We start from the raw sequence: 27400 nt of genomic DNA on the forward strand, positions 1-27400 counted from the left end.
CCCGGCTGCCAAGCTAGGAAACATTGTTCTGCTGACAGTCTGCCTGATATTCACTGCCAATCTGACTTTCTGTGCAGACACACGTTTCCATAATATCGAAAGTGTGCAAAATATCACAAAATAATAATAAAACCAAAGTTACCCAACAGCTTGGTTCTACTCTCCAAGCCATGTCTTTTTTTCCATCCCATGCCCTGGCTGCAGACCTGCTTTCTGCACAGTCTGGCTGTTGCAGATCAGTATTTGGCACACCTTGCAAACAAATGTTCTTTTAAAAAGCAGTGGAGAGCTTTTTCTTTACAGTAAAGACTACTAGAAAACTACAGGACTGAAGGAACACCAAGGCCAATGTTTTAGGGAAGTGGCTTTTTTTTTTTTGCTGCGGACTGTCAGTGAATTTACTGACTGTCAGTAACCCCTGACTCCCTCAGGGATATGCAGCTAGCAAAAGGTGTTACAAGCCACATTGCGGCGCGCCTTTAAAAGGAACCTCAGAAACGATTGCAGCACAGTGTCAGGGCCTGCAACGGAAAACTCAGTTATGAAAAAAAAAAAAAAAAAGCATTGAGCGGTGACACAAGAGCGTCAGGGATCAGATCAGCAGCTTCTGCAGAGAGCCGAAGGGAGCCTCTGGACGGCAGTGCTCTGCTTGGGGGTAAGAGCCCGGTGCTGCCTGGTACTACTGATTCCCAGGCTGAGGGGTATGGTTCTACCATCTGCATCTGTCCCCAGAGAGCAGTGGGCAAGGGGGCAGGAAGGAAACCCTCCTGGTACTTTCTAAAGAGCCCCTGGGGGAAGCTTTGTAGTGTTGGTGCTTTTCGTGTTTCCTTGCTGTGCATCAAGGGTTAAAAGTGCAGGGAAACCTGCCGAGGCAGGGTATTGTGAGCTCCTGCAAGCCGCAACTGTTTCAGTTTGATATGGACACAGGGACAAGGAGAAACTTCTACAGGGCAAGGGTCAAATACATTGTTGTCCCCTTGGACACAGAATAGGGGAAATGCCTTAGGCACATACACCGTGCTGTATTCATGCTTTATATGTATCAGTGTAAAGTCTGCATGAGGCTCTGGTGAAGATCCATGCTTCACCTGTCTGTGCTGTATCCATGCTTTACTTGTATCAGTGTGAAGTCGGCAGGGGGCTCTGATGAAGATCCATGCTTCACCTGTCTGTGCTGTATCCATGCTTTACTTGTATCAGTGTAAAGTCTGCACAGGGCTCTGATGAAGATGCATTATTCAGCTGTCTGTGCTGTATTCATGCTTTACTTGTATCAGTGTGAAGTCTGCACAGGGCTCTGATGAAGATGCATTATTCAGCTGTCTGTGCTGTAGTCATGCTTTATATGTATCAGTGTGACCGTCTACATGGGGCTCTGCTGAAGATCCATGCTTCAGCTATCTGTGCTGTATTCATGCTTTATGTGTATCAGCGTGACACCTGCATGATTCTGTGGTGAAGATGCATGCTTCAGCTGTTTGTGCTTTATGCATATTTTACCTGTTTCAGTGTGATGCCTGAGTGGGGCTATGATGAAGACCCATGCTTCAGCTGTCCGTGCTGTATTCATGCTTTCTATGTATCTCGGTGACACCTGTATGAGGGTCTGCACACTCCTTCTCCCCCTGCAATTCATTTAAATTCATAATAGTGGAAGTTGCTGAGCATCAGGTGCTTTCCAAATCATTAAACACAAATAGCTCCTCAGGAATAACAGAAAAAAGATGGTGAACGATTTTGTGTCTCTACTTCTGTGTAACTGCTGACTAAATAACTTGTACACAAACTTCCTGAACTCACTGCTGCATCCTCTCACCAAAAGCCACAGTGCAGGCACAGGAAGGACAAGCAGATATTGCTTTAACCAAGAGTAACACATGAAAGCCTCCCCAATGCCTGTGAAATGAGTTTATGCTGGAAGCTGGTTATAGGCAGTCCCTTTTGCAATGTCAAAGTGGTTTCGGTCTGGAACCGGTTTCCAGACTCACCGGGGAAAGAAAATAGAGACACCCAATCGTTATTTCTCCCCTCCATGCAAAGTAAGGGGAAGCGATTATAAAACAGAGCCTGGCAGATGCTGTAAAACAGAAGGGGATCTGCCCTGCCCTTCTGCTCACGTAGGCAGTTAAGACTTCACAGGCTCAGCCTACGGCCTCACTTCCTCTCGGTTCTGGGCTGATTTTCCGCTAGTCATGCTTTTCTAGGGGATGACAAATGATCTAAAAATGGCGTGGAAGTGAGAGAAGTTCAGCAGGGAGAGTGTGAAAAGGGCTAGAGAGGGTGAAAGAGAGGATGGGCTGGGAAGATGAGAGGAGCTAGGGGATATAAGAGGGTATCAGCTGGAGGAGCAGACACTGAGCGAGGAAGTCCTCTGGAAGGCGGATGATGGTTGAGAGAAATGGTGGGAATTGAGAGAGGGGATCAGTTGGAATGCAGGGAGTGTGAGAGTGGAGGAATTGTTTGAGGCAAACCATACCCCCACTAATTAACAGGCCGATACAGTAAAAGTCGCGGGAGAGCGGGCAAGCGCCAGCTCTCCTGTGCACGCGATTCAGTAAAAAAAATATTCAAATTAGGGCCCGCGGTAAAAAGAGGCGCTAGGGACACTAGCGCGTCCCTAGCGCCTCTTTTTTGACAGGAGCGGCGGCTGTCAGCGAGTTTGACAGCCGACGCTCAATTTTGCCGGCATCGGTTCTCAAATCTGCTGACAGCCACGGGTTCGGAAACCAGACGCCGGCAAAATTGAGCGTCCAGTTTTCAACCCGCAAGCCGCAGGCTGATTTTAAATGTGTAAAATGTGCGGCTTGGCTGCACATTTTACTTACTGAATTGCGTGGGAATAACTAATAGGGCCATCAACATTCATTTGCATGGTGCGGGCGCTATTAGTTTCGGGGGGGTTGGATGCGCGTTTTCGACGGGCTATTACCCCTTACTGAATAAGGGGTAAAGCTAGCGCGTCGAAAACGCGCGTCCAAACACAGGTTAACAGTGCGCTCCACCAGAGACTCAGACTAGCCACTCTCAGAGACAGGTTGTCAGGCTTGATGGAGTTTTGATTTGTCTCAGCAGGACACCTCTTATGTTCTTATGCTAACAAAAAAAACCTTTATGGAGAGAGTGCCAATGCTTCTTGTTTGGGCAGCAGAAGGCGTAGGCCTTTTGTCTGAAGGGTAGACCTCAGAAGGTCGATATTCTGATTGATGGTACCGGAGATGTTAAAACATGCCATCACCACTACCACCACAGAAATCCACAGCGTAAAAGCCTAGATAATGCAGAGAGGGACATACTAAGCTTTGGTACCTCACTCCAGGTCAATCAAACAGGCTGATGCAGTCCTAGGCTTGATCCATTCCATGCAGGGATTTGTAGATCAGAATTCCTTGAGGAAACTAATGGGAAAATTAGAACTCCATGCACGCAATGAGGACCAAACCAATCTGTTCCATTAACTTGGGGTGTGGTTGCAACCCTTGACAGTGCGGAGACCTGGGCTCCCCTGTTGCCACGCTTAAGTTTGCTGTGGTCTTGCTCCACCTTCTCAACAAACTGAAAACTCAGTTGAGCAACAAGCTGATTGACAAACACCATAAATGACTTCACTCTGCTTGGCTTCCTTAGATAAGAATGGGTGACTCTCTGCGGATTAAGAGCATTAGTCATGTCTATCCACTGGGAGGCTGAAGATTGAGTGTAGTCAAAAAAAATAAATAAATAAAAGAACCAACCCAAACAGCAGCCCTCAGATAGAGTTACCAGACAGCTCCAATGTATGTGACAGGGCCAGCTCGTCCCTGATGACCTGAAGCCGTGGATCATTTCCTTCCTGTACCATTCCAAAGAACAGCTGGATCCTCCCCTTAGGCCACACTGGAAGTGGCAGCAGCAGTGGTCATCCCTGCTTTCATAGCCCCCTGACCTCCAAACCCCACAGCCATGCTCTAACTGATGTTAGTAATGACGTGACTCAACACACACGTCAATGTTGGTGTGGCTACAAGATCTAACAAAACGGGCTTTCTGCGCCTCAGCTGGATCAGATCATTAAACCTCATTTAAAGTCTCCCAAATGGAAAATTGTCCGAAGTAGATAGCGCATTTACACTGCTCTTACCTTCCCCTGCATGCATAATGAGTTTTACATTTGATCTAAATGGGAGGGAAGTCATTATTACATGAGATCAAAGCTGTAGATAGCTTTTGATGCCTTTACATCAACTGGTCACATGGAATGGGACACTTTCCTGCCTTTAATGAAGTTGGTTTAGGATGGGGCAGGAGGGCGTTCAGTTGTCCTATAAAATGGATTTGGTATGCTGCACACCTAATTACAAAAGCAAATGTAGGTAGCCACGTGGCTACAGCAAGCTGTCTCCAGACAAAAAAAAATGTAACCTGCCTTCCTCCCCCGCACACACAAAAAAAATAACAAATTACAAATGCGAGTTATTAAAAAGTGATCTTGGAGCAAAACGATTTCCTTTGGAGAACATTTCTCTTCTCATCCAGTGCATACAGCTGTTTATTTATCTGATTTATCTTCCGTCTTTCAGGCACTTCAAAGCAGATTACTTTGGGGGTACTGTGGGTATTTCTTTCCCACTTAGTGTATTTTCAAAGGGTGCACCGCGCCTAATTAAAAACCTGTTGCTAAGAGACATTGGATGGCTGCAGGAGTGATAAGTAACCGGCTCTTTCGTTTCTGGTTGCAAAGTGCTTGAGCTCCACATTGGAGGAGAGTCATGGAAGAAGGTCAGAAGGCCTCCGGGAAGAGCAGGAAGCTTGGTTCCACCAGGAGGATACGGAGGCAGCAGAGGGACGCCGAGGAGGCAAAGCCAGAGCTGGCTGAGGAAGAGGACGTGATGGCAAAGGTGCAGGAGTTCTTCCAGGAGTGTGATGCAGAAAAGAAAGGATTCATCACCCGCAGCGACATGCAGGTAAATCGGCACGAGGGACGTCTGGGCGGGAGACCACCAGCTCCGAAGGGTCAGCTAGCCCTGCTGTGCTTATCCTCATTTCTATAGCGCTCCTAGACGTACGCGACGCTGCACAGACACGCATTAGAGGCAGTCCCTGCTCCATGGAGCTTACGAGCTAGTTAAGACGCACAGAAAAGACCAATGGCTTTAAAAAAAAAAAAAAAAAAGCGCATTCACATCATGTGCGCTGTCATTTCACAAATAAAATCAGTTTTGCACAGTCTTTACTGGGGAAGGGGGATCTGGGAGGTCTGAGGATGGCCCGAGCACTTGTCTGTCGTGTGCACAGGCCGACAGCACCAGGCTAACACAATACCCTTGCGTCTTTGCCCAGAAAGTGAAGGGGAACTTTCCCTGCTCTTCCGAAGAGCTGGAACTGCTCTTTGATGGCCTTGATACAGACCGGAATGGCTACGTCACGACAGAGGAGCTCATGGAAGGAATAAGTATGTATCACATATATAATATATATATTTTTTTTTTTCGGGGTGGGAGAAGTTAATTCCTAAATGGAGTAGGGGGCAGAGAAGCAAGGCTGCAGTGCCGTCTGTCTAGGCACTAAGGGAACTGATTCACCGGCCGTTCATAGAGATAAGACATCAGTAAAGTGCACCGGACCAGAGAGCTGGAATCCACACCGCAGCCACAAGATGCTCCCATTGCTCTAGACGTACAATTTCCTGAAGTTCTCATTTGTAGATGGGTCAGTTTTGCCCCCCTTTGCCGACCTTGGCAATAATTGGCCTTTCTTTTGAACGGGTGCACTGCCACCTCTGGATTACAGCATCAACCCCCTGTGTAATCAGGACAAAAACTGAGACAGGAACAAAGGTGGCGCTAGCACAGGAATCTGATGAAGATGAACATGGAAGTACCCATGTTTACTTTCCTCTGTATTGGTGGAGGTGGCTAAATATGAGCATCTTTCATCTGCTACATTTTTTTGAAGGGGTTAATAAACGTGGATAAAGATGAACCGGTAGATGTAGTGTATTTGGATTTTCAGAAGGCGTTTGACAAAGACCCTCATGAGAGGCTTCTAAGAAAACTAAAAAGTCATGAGATAGGAAGCGATGTCCTTTCATGGATTACAAACTGGTTAAAAGACAGGAAACAGAGAGTAGGATTAAATGGTCTTTTTTTCAGTGGAAAAAGGTAATCAGTGGAGTGCCTCAGGGATCTGTACTGAGACCCTTACTTTTCAATATATTTATAAATGATCTGGAAAGGGGTGCGATGAGTGAGATAATCAAATTTGCAGATGACACAAAATTGTTCAGAGTAGTTAAATCACAAGCAGATTGTGATAAATTGCAGGAAGACCTTGTGAGACTGGAAAATTGGGCATCGCAATGGCAGATGAAATTTAATGTGGATAAGTGCAAGGTGATGCATATAGGGAAAAATAACCCATGCTATAGTTACACAGTGTTAGGTTCCATATTAGGAGCTCCACCCAGGAAAGAGATCTAGGCATCAAAGTGGATAATACATTGAAATCGTCGGCTCATGTGCTGCGGCAGTCAAAAAAGGAAACAATGTTGGGAATTATTAGGAAGGGAAGGGTGAATAAAACGGAAAATGTCATAATGCCTCTGTATCGCTCCATGGTGAGACTGCACCTTGAATACTGTGTACAATTCTGGTCGCCGCATCTCAAAAAAGATATAATTGCGATGGAGAAGGTACAGAGAAGGGCGACCAAAATGATAAAGGGGATGGAACAGCTCCCCTATGAGGAAAGGCTGAAGAGGTTAGGGCTGTTCAGTTTGGAGAAGAGACGGCTGAGGGGGGATATGGTAGAGGTCTACAAAATTTTGAAAGAATTTTAACTGGTAAATGTGACTCAGTTATTTACTTTTTTTAGATAATAGAAAGACTAGGGGGCACGCCATGAATTAGCAAGTAGCACATTTAAAACAAATCGGAGAACTTTTTTCACTCAACGTACAATTAAGCTCTGAAATTCATTGCCAGAGGATGTGGTTAAGGCAGTTAGTGTAGCTGGGTTTAAAAAAGGTTTGGATAAGTTCCTGGAGGAGAAATCCATAAACTGCTATTAATCAATAAGGAATAGCCACTGCTTGTTACCTGCATTAGTAGCTTGGGATATTTTTAATGTTTGGGTACTAGTCAGGTACTTGGGACTGGTGATTGTTGAACTCTTGATCTGATCCAGTATGGCACATCTTATGCATTGGAATTCCTTAACCTTATTATTATTTCTCCTCAGGAATGAAATTAAAAGCAGACTACAAACGATATATTAAATGTAATAAATAAAATAACCATGTCAGATGAAAATATGAATGTGCAAAATTAGTTGGTATGGGTATGATTTTATTTCTTATAACCTAAGAATGTTATAAAGAGGGATCTTGACTCTGTATATAATTAATGATCACAATTATGGTGCTTCTGAAAAAGTTGATACTGGTAATGATGATGATGGTGGCAATTCTGTTGATGATTTGATGATGGCTTTGATAATGAAGTAATGATGGTGTCTTAGGACAATGGCGGTGATGAAGTGATGATGATAATTATAGCAGTGATGATGCTGAGATGGTGATGATAGTGAGATGATGATAGTGATAGTGGTGATGTTGATGAGATAGTGGTGATTATGATGTGATGATGATAGTGATAGAAGTGATGATGTTGAAATGGTGGTAATAGTGATAAGATGATGATAGTGATAGCAATGAGGATATTGAGACGGTGGTGATAGTGATGTGATGATAGCAGTGACGATGTTGAGATGGTGGTGATAGTGAGGTAATGATGATAGTGATAACGGTGATGATATTGAGATGGTGGTGATAGTGATGTGATGATGATGATAGCAGTGATGATGATAGTGATAGCAGTGATGATATTGAAATGGTGGTGATAGTGATGTGATGATGATGGTGATAGCAGTGACAATGTTGAGATGGTACTGATAGTGAGGTGATAATGATAGTGATAGCAGTGATGATGTTGAAATGGTGGTGATAGTGAAGTGATGATAGTTATAGTGGTGATGGTGATGTAACGATGATAGTGATAGCAGTGATGATACTGGTGATAGTGAGGTGAAAATGATAGTGATAGTTGTGATATGATGAGATGGTGGTGATACTGATGTGATGATGGTAATGGTAACAGTGACAATGTTGAAATGGTGGTGAAAGTGATATGATGATAACGGTGACAATATTGAGCTGGTGGTGTTAGTGATGTGATGATAGTGATAGCAGTGATGATATTGAAATGGTGGTGAAAGTGAGGTGATGATGATTGTGATAGCAGTGATGATGTTGAGATGGTGGTGATAGTGAGGTGATGATGATTGTGATAGCAGTGATGATGTTGAGATGGTGGTGACAGATGATGATGATAGTGATAGTGGTGATGGTGATGTCCTGATGAAAGTGATAGCAGTGATGATGTTGAGATGGTGGTGATAGTGAGGTGATGATGATTGTGATAGCAGTGATGATATTGAGGTGGTGATGATAGTGAGGTGATGATGATTGTGATAGCAGTGATAATGTTGAGATGGTGGTGATAGTGAGGTGATGACGATTGTGATAGAAGTGATGATGTTGAGATGGTGGTGATAGATGATGATGATAGTGATAGTGGTGATGGTGATGTCCTGATGAAAGTGATGGCAGTGATGATGTTGAGATGGTGGTGATAGTGAGGTGTCGTGAGCATGGTGATGGTGATTGTGGTGATGGTGATGAGATGGTGGGGATACTGATGTGATGATGTTGATAAAGTCTTTGTGATCTCCTGTGTATTAGGGACTTTTGTTGAATCCCAGAATATTATAAAGGATCAAAGAAGAAAAAGACCATCTTCAAAGAGAATATCTGTGGTCCCGAGGCTCCCGTCCCTGGAAGAAACAGACAACGATGAACGGCAGCACTTCTTGTCCTTTATGGACCATCTGGGAGCCAACAACATTTTTGAGGAGTAAGAGGAGAGCTGATCATTTCTTCTTTTAAATACCCAGTCGGGGCCCACATGTGGTTTGCCAGACTCATCCTCTGGAAACTGCTCTTATGGTGAAAGGTGTAGCAGAAAAAGACACGAGGATCACATCCCGGTGGAAAGTGGCCAAGTGTGGTAGAACGGTTCACAAAAACATCAGTTATATAATGGAACTTGTGGGCCTCAGAGGGTATTGTGCCCTTAATATAAAAGTACCCCTGTTCTGGAGCCTTGAGTCAAATAGTCTGAGAGGGGATATGGGCTAGTGAGGTGGCTAGAGCACAGAGAAGTCCCTGCATGTTTGAATCCTGCTCTCTTATCAACCCCCCTGCTCATTGTCCCATTCTCCGCACCTCATTAAAGGGGGGGGAGGGGTGAAATCTCAGATCGTGCCGTCACGCTTTCGGCACTTGTACGCACACAAGTTCTTAAAGCAAAACTACCTGCGTTGCTCCTCCTCAAGAATCAGCACGTGCAAAGCCTGCTCGTTGAAAGCGTCCAAGTACTTTGTGTCGCCTGCGTGTGTGTGCTCTTTTATTCCCCCCCCCCCCCCCAAGCTAAGGGGGTAATTTTCAAAGGAGTTACGCATGTAAATGTGACATACTATCGTAGCAATTTTCAAAAGCTATTTACTCGAGTAAAGTGCACTTACTTGAGTAAATCCTATGGACAATTCAATGGCATATATTGTAGCAATTTTGAAAAGCCCACTTACTCGAGTAAAGTGCATTTACTCGAGCAAAAACCAGTTTTGCTCGAGTAAATGCTTTTGAAAATCAGGCCCTAAGCGCGCCCCGCAGGAACACTAAGGGCCTGATTTTTAAAAGCATTTACTTGAGTAAAACTGGGCTTTATTCGAGTAAATGCACTTTACTCGAGTAAGTGGGTTTTTGAAAATTGCTACAATATATGCCATTGAAGTGTCCATAGGATTTACTCACATAAATGCACTTTACGTGAGTAAATAGCGTTTGAAAATTGCTACAATAGTAGTTACATTTATGCGCATAACTCCTTTTGAAAATAACCCCCTAAACGCGCCCGCATTTGAGGTCAGTGGCGCCGGGCGCACGCTTTTCACTGTCCTTGTCCCTTTCAGCGAGTCAGAGATCTGGAAGCTGTGGACGAAGCTCAGGCATGAGGAGCCCTTCCTGCTCGGCAACCTGGAGGAATTCCTGGCCAAGGTGACCCAGGAAATCAAGGAGGCTCGCAGAGAGAAGGAGGCGCTGGAGCTGACCCTGAAAAGGTGAGCTGCGCGGCGCTCGCCTGCGCGCCCGCAATTCCCGGGCCGCTCAGAAGCATCAACTCCGCACCAACTGGGCCACTCTGACATTTGCCAAAAAAAAAACCCAAAAGCCGGAGCGGATTGATAGGGGCTTGTCCAGGAGCTTAAAGACATTAGATTTGCTTGTATTGTGCACCGCAGGATGGTGGCTGAGTTATAGGGGTTTATGAGAGAGCTTCAGGCTGAGCCCAGCCTGCAAAATCAGGACTAGAGGAGGAAAGGGGGAGGAGAGAGCTAACGAGAAAACGATTCCAAGCATCTGACAGTCACGGGCGAAGCTGCTGCACTGCTGTCAGCCAGTGAGAAGAGCCTCTCCCACTACTCTCAGCTAGTGCAGATTCTCCTTTCACTCAAATACGACAGCAACCTGCCATGAAGCTTTCCACACCGTGGGTAAAACAGAATAACAGGGGAAGGATGTGGATGAGGGGAAAAAAAAAGCCATCAGGCTGGTTTCAAGCTACATGTTGTTAAATGAAGTTTCTTTCCTTTCTACCCACAGGAGAATAGCAAACCACAATGAAGTAGTAAAACAGTTGTATGAAGAAATGGAAGAGCAGCTTTATCAAGAAAGAGAGAGACTGCGGAATGAGGCAGGTGCAGACTCCCCACCCGCCTGGCACACAAAGGGCTCCGTGCCTGCCAGACCTCGCGGTTGGGGGGGTGCTTCTGACTTTCAGCCCGGCCCTCTGGTCGCGGGACAGCACTGCCACTGGCCTAGAGGATTTCTCCAACCGGGCCCGGGTTTCTCTGGTGCTTCCTAATGGCCTCTTTCTCTGACCCTCCCGGGCCTAGCATCGCTGGAGGTCCTTGGCCTTCTTCAGTCTGTTGGCTCCTGGGCCTCTCTCTTGACCTGGCTGGGACTTCATCCTGCCCTCCTCGCTGCTGCCTCCTTTCTTTGTGGGCCTGGTTGGGTGGGGGTTGGCTCTGCGGGGAGCTCGGCCCCTCCTCAAAGAGCTTTTTCTATTCCCTTTGTACAGCCTTGTTTGGACCGTGCACTTTTTCTTCTCCGGGGGCCTTGTTTTCTGCTTTATCTTCCCTGGTTCGCCTGTGCACACTCTGTCACGAGACCTTATTCGAAAAAGAAGTTTCCCCTGTCCTGAACAAAGCCCTGGGGGCGACACCGATTGATGTAAGAAACTGAGAGGCAAAGCAAGTTTTAACTCACAGTCAGTGCGAATGCAGAGGGGGCCCAGCGTTAGTTATTACATTTGTAAAACCATCTCTCCAATTAGGGGTCCTAGGCAAGCAACGCACCATAAATTCAGCACTGGCCTGGTGATCACCCAAAATGGCTCTAGAACAGCCAGGAAATTACAGACTTGGTATGTGGCAAAAATAGTCCATGCAAAGCTCCGAAAACCCTGTCAAAAAAGCAGTACAAACCACAACAGTCATATTTAGCCATGGGATGTCCTGACCAAGAGAAAAAGTGCTAAAACAAATGCTGCAGATTCAGAATGCCTTCATAAAAGAAGTTTTATACTGGCTGTGACGGTTTGCAAGTAAAAATGATTTTGATGTGAGATTTGTTCCCCCGTCTCCCAGAATATCCTCCTTGTGGCAGTTTCATTAGATGCTGGTTCCCAGAAGCAGCCTCGGGCAGCCCAGGTGTCCCAGGATGCTGCCCAAAAACACCCACAGCCTAAACAACAGCCTGCAGAAAACATGTAACATCTGTTCCTTCACAGACAACAGCAGCCAATGCTCCCTGCCCAAGGAGCAGTAGAGTAACTCCAGGCAGCTGCAGCGAAAGCCTAAGCTCAGGCTGCCATAGACCTTCTGCAGCTACTAAAACAGCCCTTCCTGATGTGGCTCGCCAGTCCCAGCTGAAGTGGCCGCTCTCGGTCTCCCACAGTCTCCTCCGACTGCTTCTCAAGGAGCTTCCCCTTTCGCCGTGGCAGTTCCCTGCCTTTGGCAGTCTGCTCTTCCTACCTAAATCCTAAATTCGCCTAACTTGTATTCCCCAATTACTATCATAGGCCGCTGGTGTCAGTGCCTTCCTTCCTGATTCCCAGACATGTCCTGCAGGACCCTCTCTGCTCTTGGCTATCTCTGGCTTTCAGCACCATGTATTGCCTCCACTGCCTGAACAATTTAGTCAGTCTGATGTGAGGGAATTCGGTTCATTTACTGCACATCTGAGCAACCTTTCTGTTGTCTGCTGAAAGTAGATAAAACTTTAACCATGGAGATGAATCATTGCAGCAACAGAACTTCACCCACTGCTCTGTTTCTTCTTCTGCTCAGAGCGACGTCAGGAGCAACATTCAAAGGAAAGAGATGAGGAAGGCGCTGGACATCAAGGACAATGAAGTCCAGCACTTAGTGCTTGTTCAGAACGAGGTGAGACTGAGACTCTAGGACCAGCATTTCAAGGGCTAGGTTGAGCATGCAGTGTTATTCTGCACCCGGTGGTGACCGGCACCCTCCCTTCAGCTGCAGGGCTGCCACCTCAATGCAGATTAATCAAACAGGCTGATCCACTCCTGCTGTTTGCCCCAAGGCATGCGTGTATGTGTACTTCTGATTTCTTTAGGAAAATCAATGGGATAAAGGCAGAACCACAGCTCTCTCTGCAGGCGGTCGCAAAACCAGGACTGGATCAGTCAATTTGGGCGACCTGGGGTGAGGTGGTGAGCCGCATGCAATAGCACGGGTGGAACTGAAGAAGTAGGAAGGCTGAGAGCCCCTGCAAGGCAAGGCTGAGGCTGGGAGGCTGCTGATGCCGCCCGTAGACCTTGCATGGGAGAAACACCCGTCATATATCTAGGAACTCGTGCCCAAGAAGCAACTGAGGACTCTACTGGTAGTGCACCAAGACCTTCCAGTATCACTGACATGAAAATTAGATAAAGGTGTGTGTGTGTGTGTCTGTAAGTATGAAGAGCGGGGAAATGGATGCTTGATTACAGTGGGGATGCAGACCAGAATCTTAACCAATGATCAGAAACTCCTATGCCTCGTCGTTGCATCAGAATCATGAAGTTTTGTTTTTTTTTTAAATGTTGCGATATTTCAATTTCAAAAGCTGGAGACGCAGCTCCACGGGCTGCGCAGCAAGCAGCACGTGACCAGTACAGAGAATGCCCAGCTGAAGCGCACCAACCAGGACCTGGCGGAGCAGCTGGACGGCATCCGACGGCAGCTGCTGGAGGCCCAGGAACGCTTGGTTGTGATGAGGGAAGAAGTGAGCTCGGAGCCCAGGCAGGAGAAAAGGCAAGAGATTCTGCTGAGGGGCTCTGGGGGTCCTGAGTTATGAGACGGGCTCCAGCTGTGCCAGTGCTGGGGTTTGTCCCAATGATCTCTGAACTCTAAGTCCATAGGTGCAATGCGGAAGCCCTACCTGTGGTACATGCATGAACAAAATAGGTCAGTGATACTATTGCAGCTCATATATAATGTATATGTATTTATATCTGTATGTATATATATATATATATATCTATTGTGATGGATCAATTAGTAATTAAATGTGCAGCTCGTGCATAAGGAGCACAATTTTCCAAGCCACTTACCCCCGCCCAACTAAAAGTAGAATTGGGCTTCCATTGCACGAGCACCTTTAAATCAGGTTATAAGTAGGAGATCCCGTTGGTGTTTAAGTTGTGGAATTAAAAGCCCCCCCCCCCCCCCCCCCCCCCGTGCGTTCAGCTTTCCAGTGTGCACATGCACTAGCTTAGCCCCCTCTCAGCCGCCTGCACAGATGCCGCGTGCAAAGGAGCGGCAGTGCTTTCCTGCAATCCGTGCCAGCTGAACGTTGCTGGGTGCACTGCAGGCAATGCGGCCTGTTCGATGTTTCCCCCCGTACAGGTCCGTTTTGGAAAGGTTAAACCGCTCAGACAGCGAGATCCCCCAGGGTCCAGAAGATACCGCATGTACTTTCAAAATGGCTTTTAGCTGAAGTACCAAGAGGCAGTCCCAGAGCGTGGTTAGGTTGCGGGAGTAAACCATGCACACAGCCTTGATTTTTTTCAAATCTATGCAGATCATTTTGCTTCCGTTCCTCCATCCACAGAAACTGCGGGGGCCAAGTACATTCCTCATTCAGAATTAGCTTCCAGCTATGTGGGGGTCAAACATATTTGCAGCTCCTGCTTCTAGGCATCTTGGTGAAAATTGCCTCTAGTAAACCTTACCTCTCAAGGGTGAGACTGCGAGTCAGGCATGGCAGGATCTGAAGCCGGGTAGCAGATCTGTCTAGGGGTGAATGAGGCCGGACAGTAGTAGCAGATCTCAGTCCATCTATGGATCCAGTTGTTCAGTGACTGCAGACGGAGTCATTCTTCCTATCTCTATTTCCAGGGACCAAAATCTTACTGAGGAATCCAGAGAGGCTCCAGTCACACAGGTACCTTACAGATTGGCATCAAGATAGAGGTTTTTTTTCAAGTGCTTAATGGGCAGGTTTAATCTGAAATTCATAACATGGTTCTTCACTTCCTGATACAATTTACTGAGGATTTCCAATGAGCTGTAGACCGACCAGGTGACTCCAGTCCTCATTCAGTAATGTCCCCTTACATGGCATCTGGGACTCGTTTAATGATCTTTGGGCTCGATAACCAGATGCCCAGGAATGAACAATATATTTAATCCAGAGACACCCGGCACAGTGGTCCAACCTCAGCCCCTTCAGCTCACACGTGTCCTCTCATGATCCCCATCTTTCTTACATGATCCCGTGCTAGAAACAGATTTTAGGAGATCCCCGTCTCTCCTGAAATCTGTTTGCCTTGACTAGATGTGAGCTCCATGAAGCAGGCACCTTCTCGTACACGTACAGCGCTGCGTACATCTTGTAGTGCTATAGAAGTGATAGGGAGCTTTCAGGAGGGAGGACAGATACTGAAGCACCAGTAGTGAGCGCATAGCAATAAAATGAGCTCGCATTCCTGTTTTCCTAAGGCACACAGGCTTAAGTCGAGTTTGCAGTATTGTCTGACAATAATCTGAATGCTCACTGGCTAATTTCAATATTTTCCTTTCAGGATATATCTCATCGGGATATGCCAAGTCAAGAGGAAGTGGTGAATTTGGCACTAGGAACGGAGCAGAAAGTAGAGTCTGTGCTGAGCAGTGGTGGACCAGACGCCATCCCTCACGCGTAAGTGCGGCATCTTAGCGATGGCTTATCAAACGACTCCATATCATCCAGGGCACTTGCCACCAAGCCACTGAGCCAGTCCAGCTGTCTTTGGGAAGTGGGCAAGTTGCAGGATTGGGTTGGGGTGCTCAGTGATTTGGGGGGCTTGGAGATCTCTCAGCTTAGATCTTTCTGGCAGAAGTGACCTGTGGGGGGGGGGGCCACCTAGGACTGGATGGTGCGCTGTGGGACCAGGAAGGGTCTGACACCCGAAGGGCATCATAAAGGCCAAATATGACGTTGTGCGTTGCCTCATGGTGCTGTCAGATTAGATGAGTAGCTCGGTTTGATAACATCCCAAGAACTCACCAAATCCTGTACATCTGTACATATTCACCTGTGTAGAAGCATTTATGCATCCACAGCTTCAGTCCTCAGGACTCACCTAGCCAGTCAGGTTTTCAGGACGTCCACAATGAATATGCATGAGATGTATTTGCATGCACTGCCTCCTTTGTATTCAATCTGTCTCATGCATATTCATTGTGGGCGTCCTGAAAACTTGACTGGCCAGGTGAGTCCCAAGGACTGGGTAGAGAACCTCTGCTCTAGTCTGCGTATTCATACGAGTAGGTAAATATATTATTATTTTCAAAATGAAACTAAAATGTTACATTTAATCCACTGGGACTTGTTTTGCAGAACACCGCAGGACCTTTCTGAAGTTGCTGTTGCCAACTCGGAAACAAGAATAAGGGTAATCTCCATCGAAGAGGACCCCCTGCCAGAATTCCTGAATGAGGACCCGATGGAGCTCCAGAATGCTCTTTCACATCCAAGGATACTCCAGATGGAATCACTTGCTGAGGAAGCAGAAATGACGGAGCGGAGCGGATTTCCATTGCCAGGGACCCCGTCTGTTCACACAGGCCCAGGCACTCAGCAAAGCGTGAGGCAGACCAACGTTTCAGAACCTGAGATACAGGCCGCCAAGCAGGATGCGGCTCACATAGATGCTGTTCCACAAGATTCCCCACCAAAAGATCAAAACTTACAGCAGCTTGCTGTTTCTGCGCAAGAAATGGCCCGAAACCGTGCTCCTAAGGAGGAAAGCACGAAGGTGGACGTGCTTGTCCCAGACACCGAGCAGCCTGCTGCAGCAGCCAAGGTAATCCTGCCGAGGGACACCCCAGAAGCAAAGCTGGAGGAGGAGAGAATACCTGAGCACAAAGCACCCAGGGTTTTCACTGCGGAAAATGATTCTGGGCGAAGGAGGGGCCTAGAAGACGAACGAAGAGGAGCTGCTCCCCCGAAAAGCAACAAGGTAGAAGGAGGATCTGAGCAGAAGGCTCAGGATGAAGGGGCTGAGGATCATTTAGCCATCAGGTTGGAAGACGCCTTGGAAGAGGCGGAAGAACAACACAGGGCAGGGAAACCAGGAGATGACGTGACTGACCCGTCAGCGAGAGCAAGGCAAAGTCCTGACCATGTCTACAAGATTTTATTTGTTGGAAATTCTAACGTTGGGAAAACGTCATTTCTGAACCAAGTGCATGATGGGTTATACCGCAGGGACATGGCAGCTACCATAGGTAGGACGTTATCACTTTGCTATGGGTATTACCTGTAAAACGTTTTAGGACATGCACTGGGAGACCAGATTGGCAGCGAGAGTTCTGGAAGAAGGTAAGCTGCAGTGGCCAAAGAAGAGGGAAGGGGGTCAGAGCCCCCGCATGCACCCATGCATGGGATTCTGCAGGCTAGGGCATGAAGCAGAGTTGAAACCCCTTCCACCTTAAGGTTCCTGATTTTCACAGATGCCCACCCCAGAGGGTAATATTGCCACTGCAAACTTGCTGAAGCTGTTTTAAGGGAAACTTTCCCATCTATGTACACTAGTACACATCTCTTGGAGCACAAGAGAGCACCATTCACACCTGTATGTTCCATCGGGTCAGTGATTGAACACTATTGTTTGATCGACAGCAAGAAGGGAAGAGGAGAGGCTAGAGGCTCTACCCTCAAGCCCTACAGGGACCGGCCTCAAAATGAGGTCACACTTTACTTTTATGCATGGATTTTAGGGGTATTGCCACTTCTCGGGTAGTAGGGGACTCTTGGTCCCCGAACTCCAAGCTTACAGTGCACTCACATTAACCATGCACTGAACAGGTCTTCATGGAACTTCACAGAGCTTCGCTGCTGGCAAACTGAGTCATTCTATCACATCACAGTCACAGAACGGAGCCTTGTCACCATGTTAGCATGGAATAACATGGAGCCAGTTAATACCACATCACAGTCACAGAACAGAGCCCTGCCACCATGTTAGCATGGAGTAAAGTGGACCCAGTTAATATTTCATTCTACCACATCACAGTCACAGAACAGAGCCCGGTCACCATGTTAGCATGGAGTAACGTGGACCCAGTTAATATTTCATAATACCACATCACAGTCACAGAACAGAGCCCTGCCACCATGTTAGCATGGAGTAACGTGGACCCAGTTAATATTTCATTCTACCACATCACAGTCACAGAACAGAGCCCTGCCACCATGTTAGCATGGAGTAACGTGGACAGTTAATATTTCATTCTACCACATCACAGTCACAGAACAGAGCCCTGCCACCATGTTAGCATGGAGTAACGTGGACCCAGTTAATATTTCATTCTACCACATCACAGTCACAGAACAGAGCCCTGCCACCATGTTAGCATGGAGTAACGTGGACCCAGTTAACATTTCATTCTACCACATCACAGTCACAGAACGGAGCCCTGCCACCATGTTAGCATGGAGTAACGTGGACCCAGTTAACATTTCATTCTACCACATCACAGTCACAGAACATAGCCCTGCCACCATGTTAGCATGGAGTAACGTGGACCCAGTTAACATTTCATTCTACCACATCACAGTCACAGAACAGAGCCCTGCCACCATGTTAGCATGGAGTAACGTGGACCCAGTTAATATTTCATTATATCACATCACAGTCACAGAACAGAGCCCGGTCACCATGTTAGCATGGAGTAACGTGGACCCAGTTAATATTTCATTATATCACATCACAGTCACAGAACAGAGCCCTGCCACCATGTTAGCATGGAGTAACGTGGACCCAGTTAATATTTCTATTCTACCACATCACAGTCACAGAACAGAGCCCTGTCACCATGTTAGCATGGAGTAACGTGGACCCAGTTAATATTTCATTCTACCACATCACAGTCACAGAAGAGAGCCCTGTCACCATGTTAGCATGGAGTAACGTGGACCCAGTTAATATTTCTATTCTACCACATCACAGTCACAGAAGAGAGCCCTGCCACCATGTTAGCATGGAGTAACGTGGACCCAGTTAATATTTCATTATACCACATCACAGTCACAGAACGGAGCCCTGCCACCATGTTAGCATGGAGTAACGTGGACCCAGTTAATATTTCATTATACCACATCACAGTCACAGAACAGAGCCCTGCCACCATGTTAGCATGGAGTAACGTGGACCCAGTTAACATTTCTATTCTACCACATCACAGTCACAGAACAGAGCCCTGCCACCATGTTAGCATGGAGTAACGTGGACCCAGTTAACATTTCTATTCTACCACATCACAGTCACAGAACAGAGCCCTGCCACCATGTTAGCATGGAGTAACGTGGACCCAGTTAATATTTCATTATACCACATCACAGTCACAGAACGGAGCCCTGCCACCATGTTAGCATGGAGTAACGTGGCCCCAGTTAATATTTCATTATACCACATCACAGTCACAGAACGGAGCCCTGCCACCATGTTAGCATGGAGTAACGTGGACCCAGTTAATATTTCATTATACCACATCACAGTCACAGAACAGAGCCCTGCCACCATGTTAGCATGGAATAACGTGGACCCAGTTAATATTTCATTCTACCACATCACAGTCACAGAACGGAGCCCTGCCACCATGTTAGCATGGAGTAACGTGGACCCAGTTAATATTTCATTATACCACATCACAGTCACAGAACAGAGCCCTGTCACCATGTTAGCATGGAGTAACGTGGACCCAGTTAATATTTCATTATACCACATCACAGTCACAGAACAGAGCCCTGTCACCATGTTAGCATGGAGTAACGTGGACCCAGTTAATATTTCTATTCTACCACATCACAGTCACAGAACGGAGCCCTGCCACCATGTTAGCATGGAATAACGTGGACCCAGTTAACATTTCATTCTACCACATCACAGTCACAGAACAGAGCCCGGTCACCATGTTAGCATGGAGTAACGTGGACCCAGTTAATATTTCATTATACCACATCACAGTCACAGAACAGAGCCCTGTCACCATGTTAGCATGGAGTAACGTGGACCCAGTTAATATTTCTATTCTACCACATCACAGTCACAGAACAGAGCCCTGTCACTATGTTAGCATGGAGTAATGTGGACCCAGTTAATATTTCTATTCTACCACATCACAGTCACAGAACAGAGCCCTGTCACCATGTTAGCATGGAGTAACGTGGACCCAGTTAATACCACATCACAGTCACAGAACAGAGCCCTGCCACCATGTTAACATGGAATAATGTGGACCCAGTTAATATTTCATAATACCACATCACAGTCACAGAACGGAGCCCTGCCACCATTTTAGCATGGAGTAACGTGGACCCAGTTAATATTTCTATTCTACATATAAATGCAGGCCACTCCTCTAACGATGAGCTTCTGCTCTCCTCGCTCCATCATGCTAACCCTAAGCAGCACTTCTGTGTCTTGATATTACCACTGATTTTACTTTAAAAGGAAGATACAGCAGAATAATGAGAAAGGTACCTAGCATCCTCCCTAGGGCTGATTTTGCTCTGTTGCTGACAGCTTTACTTAATTATGTACAACTGAGTGGAAGTCGCTGTTTTTCTAAAGATCCCTTAAATGCACGATCTGAAAAACTGGAGCGATTAAAATATGACTTCCGGTTTTCTTTATCCCTTAGGTCTGGATTATCGCATCAAAACGCTGATTGTGGATAACAAGAGCTTTGCTCTGCAGCTGTGGGACACAGCCGGGCAAGAAAGGTAGGCCGCACACAAAAATCCGTCGCCCGCCGGGAAACCGTGTGCTGGTAGGAGCCCCTGGCTCGGGCTCCCATCCCGCCCTCCGGCCGAGCCATACTGCTGCAGTATTTTTTTATTTTTTTTTTGGGGGGGGGGAGAGGTAAGCCCAGTGCTGCTCTTCGGGTGGCTGGTGGCGGCGATGTGCGACTCTTCCTATGACGTCCTGGGCGACCTCGGAGGAGACGAGGCTCCAGCAGCCCCGCGTAGCTGTAAAGTAGGAGGGTCACTTTCAGGGCTTTTGTACCTTTACACCCGTTTTTTCAGAAAGGAACAAAGCAGGTGGTTCCTCTCTGGAGATCGGCGTGGAGTGCGTGCGCTAAAAGCAGCCGCCTGCTTTGCCCGTGCTTTATTGGTGCAGGCTGCTGAGGGTGGGGGAATAGCGCACGTTTCCTCGCCTGGCCTCATTATGCCCCGGGAACGCCTTCTCGCGGACCAGCCGGACGTCTGTGCGCCAGAAAAGTCCCCACCTCATGGGTCTTGGACCTCTCTAGCCATCAGCCCAAGAGCAGAGTCGGCCACGGTGGCAGCTCCCCTTGGTGTTTGCCACGCTGCTCGGCCTTTGGAGGGTGAGAGCCGCAGGACCCAGTTTGTCAGCATTTCGGGAGGGTGACGGTGACGGTTCTGTGCTGCTCCACTCCCGCAGGTATCACAGCATCACCAAACAGTTCTTCAGGAAGGCGGACGGCGTGGTGGTGATGTACGATGTCACCTGCAGGCCCACGTTCATGGCGGTGCGCTACTGGATGGACTGCGTCCAGGTAAGCGACAGGGGCCGTTGGTCCTAACGAGGGAGACCTGAGCCCTTTCTATGACTTCACAAGCCTCGTTCCTTTAGATCTTTATAGGGATGTGGCTTTGTTTTTCAGGAGAAAGCAGGAGATGAGGTTTTGACTCTCCTTTTTGGGAACAAAATGGACTGTGATTCCGAGAGGCAGGTGTCAACTGAGGAGGGGAAACAGCTGGCTGAGGTAGGGGCACATCTGCTTGAGATATTGTCCCTCGCAACCCATGAATGTCCTTTTCATTTGCCTTCCTCTGGGGCTGCGGTCGCTCACACTAACCTTTCCTGCCCCAGAGGGTGGGGAAATCTTTTCAATGTCTCCCATGGCCTAAGGCACCAAACAGCTGGGATTCATCAGGACAGCAGCCTCATTCATTGCCGGTTGGGAATGGGGAGACCTGAGTGGCTTGCCCTCACCAGCCTAGGTGGATAAGCAGGGCCCGTGCTCGCTTCCTGAGCTCACTGACCCCCCCATCGCTCCTGGATCAGCTTGCACCACCCTGGTTTGTCTAAAGTGCCTCCCTGTAAACCAGGCTGAAGCCTGTGCCACAGGAAAGCTGTGCTGGAGCTGCCAAAGGAAAGGAGCGCTGTGCTGGAGCTGCCACAACCTGCCAACTGGGGGAGGGGAGTGCATGACCAAAGGTTTGCCAGGGTCGCACAAGCCCTGCTCACGAGTGGATAGACAGGTTGGCTCCATTCTTTGCTGTGGTTTCCTTGCTACCAGGCTCTCTCTCTCTCTCTCTGTGTTCACTCCCTGCTGCAACTTCCTCCTCCTCCTCTTTCTGCTGTCCCTCCTTCCTCTTTTCTAGGCCTAGAGATGTGGCTGCTGGGTCCCTCCCTCTCCTGAAAAGTTGCACAGGGTTCTCTCTTCTGTGCTCCCTTTTTTTCCTTATCCCCGGTTTTATTCGCATCCCATGCTGAGCTCTTCCTTCTTTTGCCCCTCACATCCTGTTTCAAATCTCTTTTCTTACCGAGAAGTTTCTGGAAAGCTTTGGGACAGGAGCGGATCACCCGGCTAGGCCGCTCACTTGATGCCACGCGGAGGACTCGGGCTCCATTCCTGTGCCGGGCTTTTCCTCCCCACCAGTGCCCACAGTCCCCGAGGGCAGGGGGTGGAGAGAGGGGAAGGTCCGCGTTACTGCCCTCTGGTGGGAGCCTTGGTCTGTGGCCCCCGTTCAGGATCAATGACTGGGCTCAGTGAGCTGAGAGAGGATATAAAATGGGGAGGGGGAGGGGGGACCCCAAGTACTTGCAGGGTACCGCAGCCAAATGGAAGTCAGTACCGAAGGAGCAGGAGGAAACTGCTGGAGCCAGAAAGAAAACCAGGCTTGCAAATTAGTTTGACAAACCTGGAAGAAGAAGTCTAATTTGACTAATTAGCTTGGCAAAATTTTCCTTCCCTTTCCCCTAGGGCCAGAGTTAAGACGATGCCACCCATTGGCAGAGGACTTGGGGAGCAAAGGGTTCCCTCCTTCTCAGCAGGGGGACTCCCATTTTTGTGGGCACTTTCAGAATCTGGCGCCTGCCTGTGTTGCCTTCTGTCTAAATCCTGCCCTGCTTCCCCCATCCACCAAAAAATCTGATGCGGCTTTCCTCTCTCAGACAAACCCACATGGAAGCTCAAGCAGGTCCACCTGACTCACAGGAGCCCTTGTGAGGGGGAGAGCTCAGGGAGATTCAATGTGGGTCCTCCCCTACCCCTCCAGCTAGCGTATGGCATCGCAGCCCACTCCCAGATTTGCTGTGGAAAATCTCAACAGACTCTCCCCACCCCAGCGGATCTGATGAAAAGTTCCCAGTCCTGGCATTAATATTTTAATGTCTCGGTAAATCAAACCAGGACAGAAATGATGGCAAACCAAGTTTAGCGCAAACCTGAACACACAGAAAGAAAGTTGCTTTGTAGTTTTGGGTGTTTTAGTGTAAAATGACTGCCATCTCTATCTATAGGGAGAATGGGCAGGCAGTGGCAATTCTTTCATTGAGTATTGGGGGGGGGGGGGGGTGTTCATATCATTTAAACATTTTTCCTTTTTTTGTTTCATGTTTTATTTCGTTTCATTTTTGCACTTGCTGAAACGAAACAAAATTTAATTGGAACTTTTTTGGGTGTCCTTTTAAATTAGAAATGATAGAAAACAAAGCAACAGATTATCCTATGTCGTCTTTTTTTTTTTTTTAATATATATCATTTTTAAATGACAGCACACCCCTGAGAGAAACACGAGGGCAGATAAGGACCGTAAGGGCCATCTAGGCCGCCCATTTTCATTCCTGGGGTAATGCCATAGACCCCACGTGACCTCTGGCTTTCCATAATCTCATCAACCCCCAAGACTTTTCAGGAGTGCTGGTTGGATTTCATGGTGTGGCAGACAGATGCGCCAGGTTAGCTTCCAGGGAAGGAGAAATCAGGCCAAGAATAAAGCAGCAAATGTAACTTGTGCAATACTTAGGATGGGGGGTTTTTTTTTGTCTTTCAGGAGCACAACTTATTGTTCTTTGAATGCAGCGCAGCTACTGGATTAAACATCTCCGAGTCCATGACTCACTTAGCTAGGTGAGAGCGTGCCGCAAGCAGCTTTTCCTCATGCAAGAGCACCACACAGACATATTCAGAATATTTTCTTAAAGGGAAAGAAATTCAGTGCATTCAAGAGTGAGGGGTACAAGTGTTTGGTGCACCAATGGGGGAACATGCCAGGTAACCTATGACCGAACGATAAAATGTAAGGATTGCTTCGGCAGCTGCGTGCAGTTTTGCTGCCATGCGGGACTTCTCCTTTCCTTTGACACATTGAGTCCTCCCTCATGCTTTGCATAAACAGAAGCCGCATGAGACTGAACTGTTTCTCACTGTGCAAAACATGGTGAACTCTTTTCCCCTGCTTAGAATTTGCTCGGGCCCCCAGAATCTGCAATCCAATCAGGGATTAGAATTCTCTCACATTCTCAGCATCCGACCTCCTGCAAACAATTCATCTGGACAAAGCGAGATTTCATTTTGGCCAGCCAGCCAGCCTCCGCTGACTCCTAGACCTCCAGCTTGTCTTCCTGCCATGGAAGCTGCATCCGTTCCATACCTTCTGCCCTTCATTTCTCTCTACACACTTCGTACTTTTGCATGAGTTGTCCATTGACATTTTTCGTAAATTGCCATAAGAAATTTATGTTACAGGGCCATAAGAAGGTCTGAGACTGATAAGGAACCTACCAGTTTCTTTTATCAGTTTTGAAATGTCAAATATCCAAAATGCATTATAGTTGCACACAACCAACACTGAAGTGCATTCAGAACTCACTAACATCAGGAGGCTTGACTGCTTGTCATCCAGCATATCAAGTTCCGCCTCTCCTGTGAACTCCCTGATCTTTCTTTTTTAATGGTTAGTCCAGGTAATAAGCAACAATACCTGAATGTAGCCAATACCATGCTCAATGTCTTAGCTCACCATTGAGTATTACCACATATCCTGATCTTAGTCTCCTGTACTTACTGTCCTTACCAGAAAGCTAACTTATGATGTCAGGTCTCAGCTGGGTTAGTGCACTGGGTTTGTAGTCAGGCTGAGAATTTGATGAATAGCCAAATAGGTCACCCTAGTCTCTGGTGGCTTGGAGTCCTTCTGGAGCTATTACTGGATGCTGTGCAGAGCCCGTATGACCAGGTAACTCCAGGTCAGCAGGAACAAGCTGGGCTTGGCTTGGTCTTGCTCTCTTGCATCTACAGATGCACAGCCTGGGACTATAGCAAGATGAAACCAGGAGATGACCCAGCTTGTCCTTGATGACCAGGAGTCATCTGGTCACCCAGCGCATGTGTTTGTCATAAGAACATAAGACTTGCCATACTGTGCATGTGTTGGTCAGTAGCACGTCTGCAAGTGCTGGGCATGGAATGAAAGAGAGAACCAAAGAAGAAGTGAAACATTTCCCCCTTGCTCGCCTTCAGACCCCAGACTTCAGCAGTGCTCACTGCTGTAATTCCAAAGTGACTGAGTTCTATGTTCTGGAGAGGCAGTAATCCGAGCAGTTTTGCAAGCTAAGATTTCACAATTGCATTAACCAAACCCAGTTTTCTGTAACTGCAGCCTTCTTTCCAGGGTAAAGCACAAGTAGTAGCAGTGCAAGCTACACACACTCACTCACTCACTCACTCACTCACCCACCCACTCCACCATTTCTAAGGGTGAGAGGATCATTCCGTCTCCAGGCCTGTGAAGACCTTTGGCTTCGCTGTTGAGGCCGTCATCAAGGTGTGACAATTAGTGCTAAACTGTGCTGGTGGTTTTAATGATGTGGACACATCTGTCCTCTGAGAACTGAACCGAGACCACCAGACGTAAAAGGCTACATAACCTGTCCAAGCTTTGGTAAACATAGATAGGTCACGCAGTAAAGGGCACCAAGCCTAGCACGAGGGTTTACTTGCAGATGGGCGTGCGTTTGGGCACGCAAGAATAGAGTCTGATGCAGTAAAGAGATTGGCGTGTCCAAAATGCACGCCCTAACAAACGAGTATCCAATAGCGCACAACGCATACCGCCCAATGAAGGAGAGCGCGCCCAATACACATTTCTTTATATCGGAAAATTAACTCCAGCTCTAAAGGTAGAGGAAAATTTAGTCGCAGTCGAGGGCTCATGAGAAACATAAAAAATGTTGACCTCTGTATTGTGAAAAATGTGCCCCGTGTAGGGTAGAGTTGTCTTTCTAGAGATTCGTAGTTATTTGGGATTAGAACAAAAAATAAATTGTACAGAGGAATTAGTGGAGCGCAGCATGATGATTAGCTAAGGGACAGCTTTAAAAGCAGTGGGTGACTCCTTTTGCTTTCTTAAACAGTACAACTGCAGATTTCTGTAACTCCATGTAAGCGAGGTACATTTTGCTAGGAGTTCTCAATTCAGACGTCCATGCGCCCGAGGCTATCTGCTTATGAGCACCAGAAATGCACATTTCTCCCTGACACACCACTTTTCTACGCCTCTTTGATTTCTTTCTCGTCAGACTATTGCATGGGACACACAGGAGGTGTGGATGCGCGTGCGTTCATATTGAGCGCCCGTTTTTTGCACACCCCTTAATGCATCGGCCTGAGAGTCTTCTCTGCAAAACAGGACATGGTTTTGAATTTCCTCTTGGTAATTAACGTGTGTGTGTGCGTTCCGGTACAGGTCCCTGAAAGCGCATGAAGATGTCCTGAAACGTAAGGTGGTGAACGTAAGATCGCAAACTGAAAAGAAGATCAGCTGCTGCATGTGAAAACCAATCTGTGCCCTTCTGGCGAGAAGGACGCCATACACCCAGCTGTATCTCCACTCTCCAATGTGGGTCCTCTCCTCGCTCCTTCTTAGCCTCCTGAAAATGGACAATGATACGCGTGGAGGAGGGGGAGAGAATTTAAGAACATTAACATGAAGAACACAAGAATTACCGACAAAGCCCCAACAGTGGCTGAGAGCGGGTACATCGAGAACATGTTTAACAAGTGGTCTTCCCCCCTGTCAGGCCTACCCAGACCTCGGCTGTCACAGTAATAAGGATGCGTTTGACCTGAGGGGGTATAAGATAGTGCTTCAGCTTATGAGAGAAGGACAATTTGGGGGTGCTGATATGCAGCATATACGTGTACAAGCCCACTAGACGTGGAAATAAAAACGAACATGAAACGAAACTGGAACGAAAGGAGAAAACTAAGATGATTGAAAAGTAATTTTAAACTGAGATAATGCATAGCATTACATAATTGCACTATAATGTGCTGACTTCACTTGCACACAGCAATCTAATCATATGGGATACATTTTCACTTAGGCGTCCAGCTTCTTCTCTCATAGAAGAAGATAAACTAGAAAAATGACGGCAGAAAAAGGCCTATCCAGTCTGCTCATCCACACCAAGTGGTCAGCTCTACAATCCCTACCACCCCCTCAGAGGTCCCCTCTGCTCATCTCCTGCCACTCTCCTCAGGGGAGAATTCAGCCTCTGCTAGCAATCTTGCCAGCAAGAACGCTCCCATGGCTGGTTCCTCTCCCATCTCTTCCTACTCCCCACCCTCCTGCACCCGACCAACCCCCGGAAAAAAATATTTTTTTTACTATTATTAAAGGTATGTGTGTTGTGCAAGTATGCAGGTACTTTCAGGATGG

General features: G+C 47.3%; 1 protein-coding gene across 1 annotated transcript; it reads left to right on the forward strand.

The window, feature by feature from the left end:
- Window positions 1–539: 539 nt before the first annotated feature.
- RAB44 (RAB44, member RAS oncogene family) lies at window positions 540–26948 on the forward strand. The gene is made up of 16 exons (XM_029573511.1): window positions 540–655; window positions 4718–4940; window positions 5317–5428; window positions 8777–8948; window positions 10066–10212; window positions 10754–10844; window positions 12502–12597; window positions 13283–13470; window positions 14557–14602; window positions 15243–15358; window positions 16040–16929; window positions 20347–20428; window positions 21111–21225; window positions 21334–21435; window positions 23732–23808; window positions 26426–26948. The coding sequence occupies exons 2-16, from the start codon at window positions 4746–4748 to the stop codon at window positions 26511–26513; spliced, it is 2517 nt and encodes an 838-aa protein (XP_029429371.1). The 5' UTR covers window positions 540–655; window positions 4718–4745; the 3' UTR covers window positions 26514–26948.
- Window positions 26949–27400: the final 452 nt, after the last annotated feature.

Source organism: Rhinatrema bivittatum, chromosome 12 (genome assembly GCF_901001135.1).
Source record: "Rhinatrema bivittatum chromosome 12, aRhiBiv1.1, whole genome shotgun sequence".
Classification (NCBI taxonomy): domain Eukaryota; kingdom Metazoa; phylum Chordata; class Amphibia; order Gymnophiona; family Rhinatrematidae; genus Rhinatrema; species Rhinatrema bivittatum.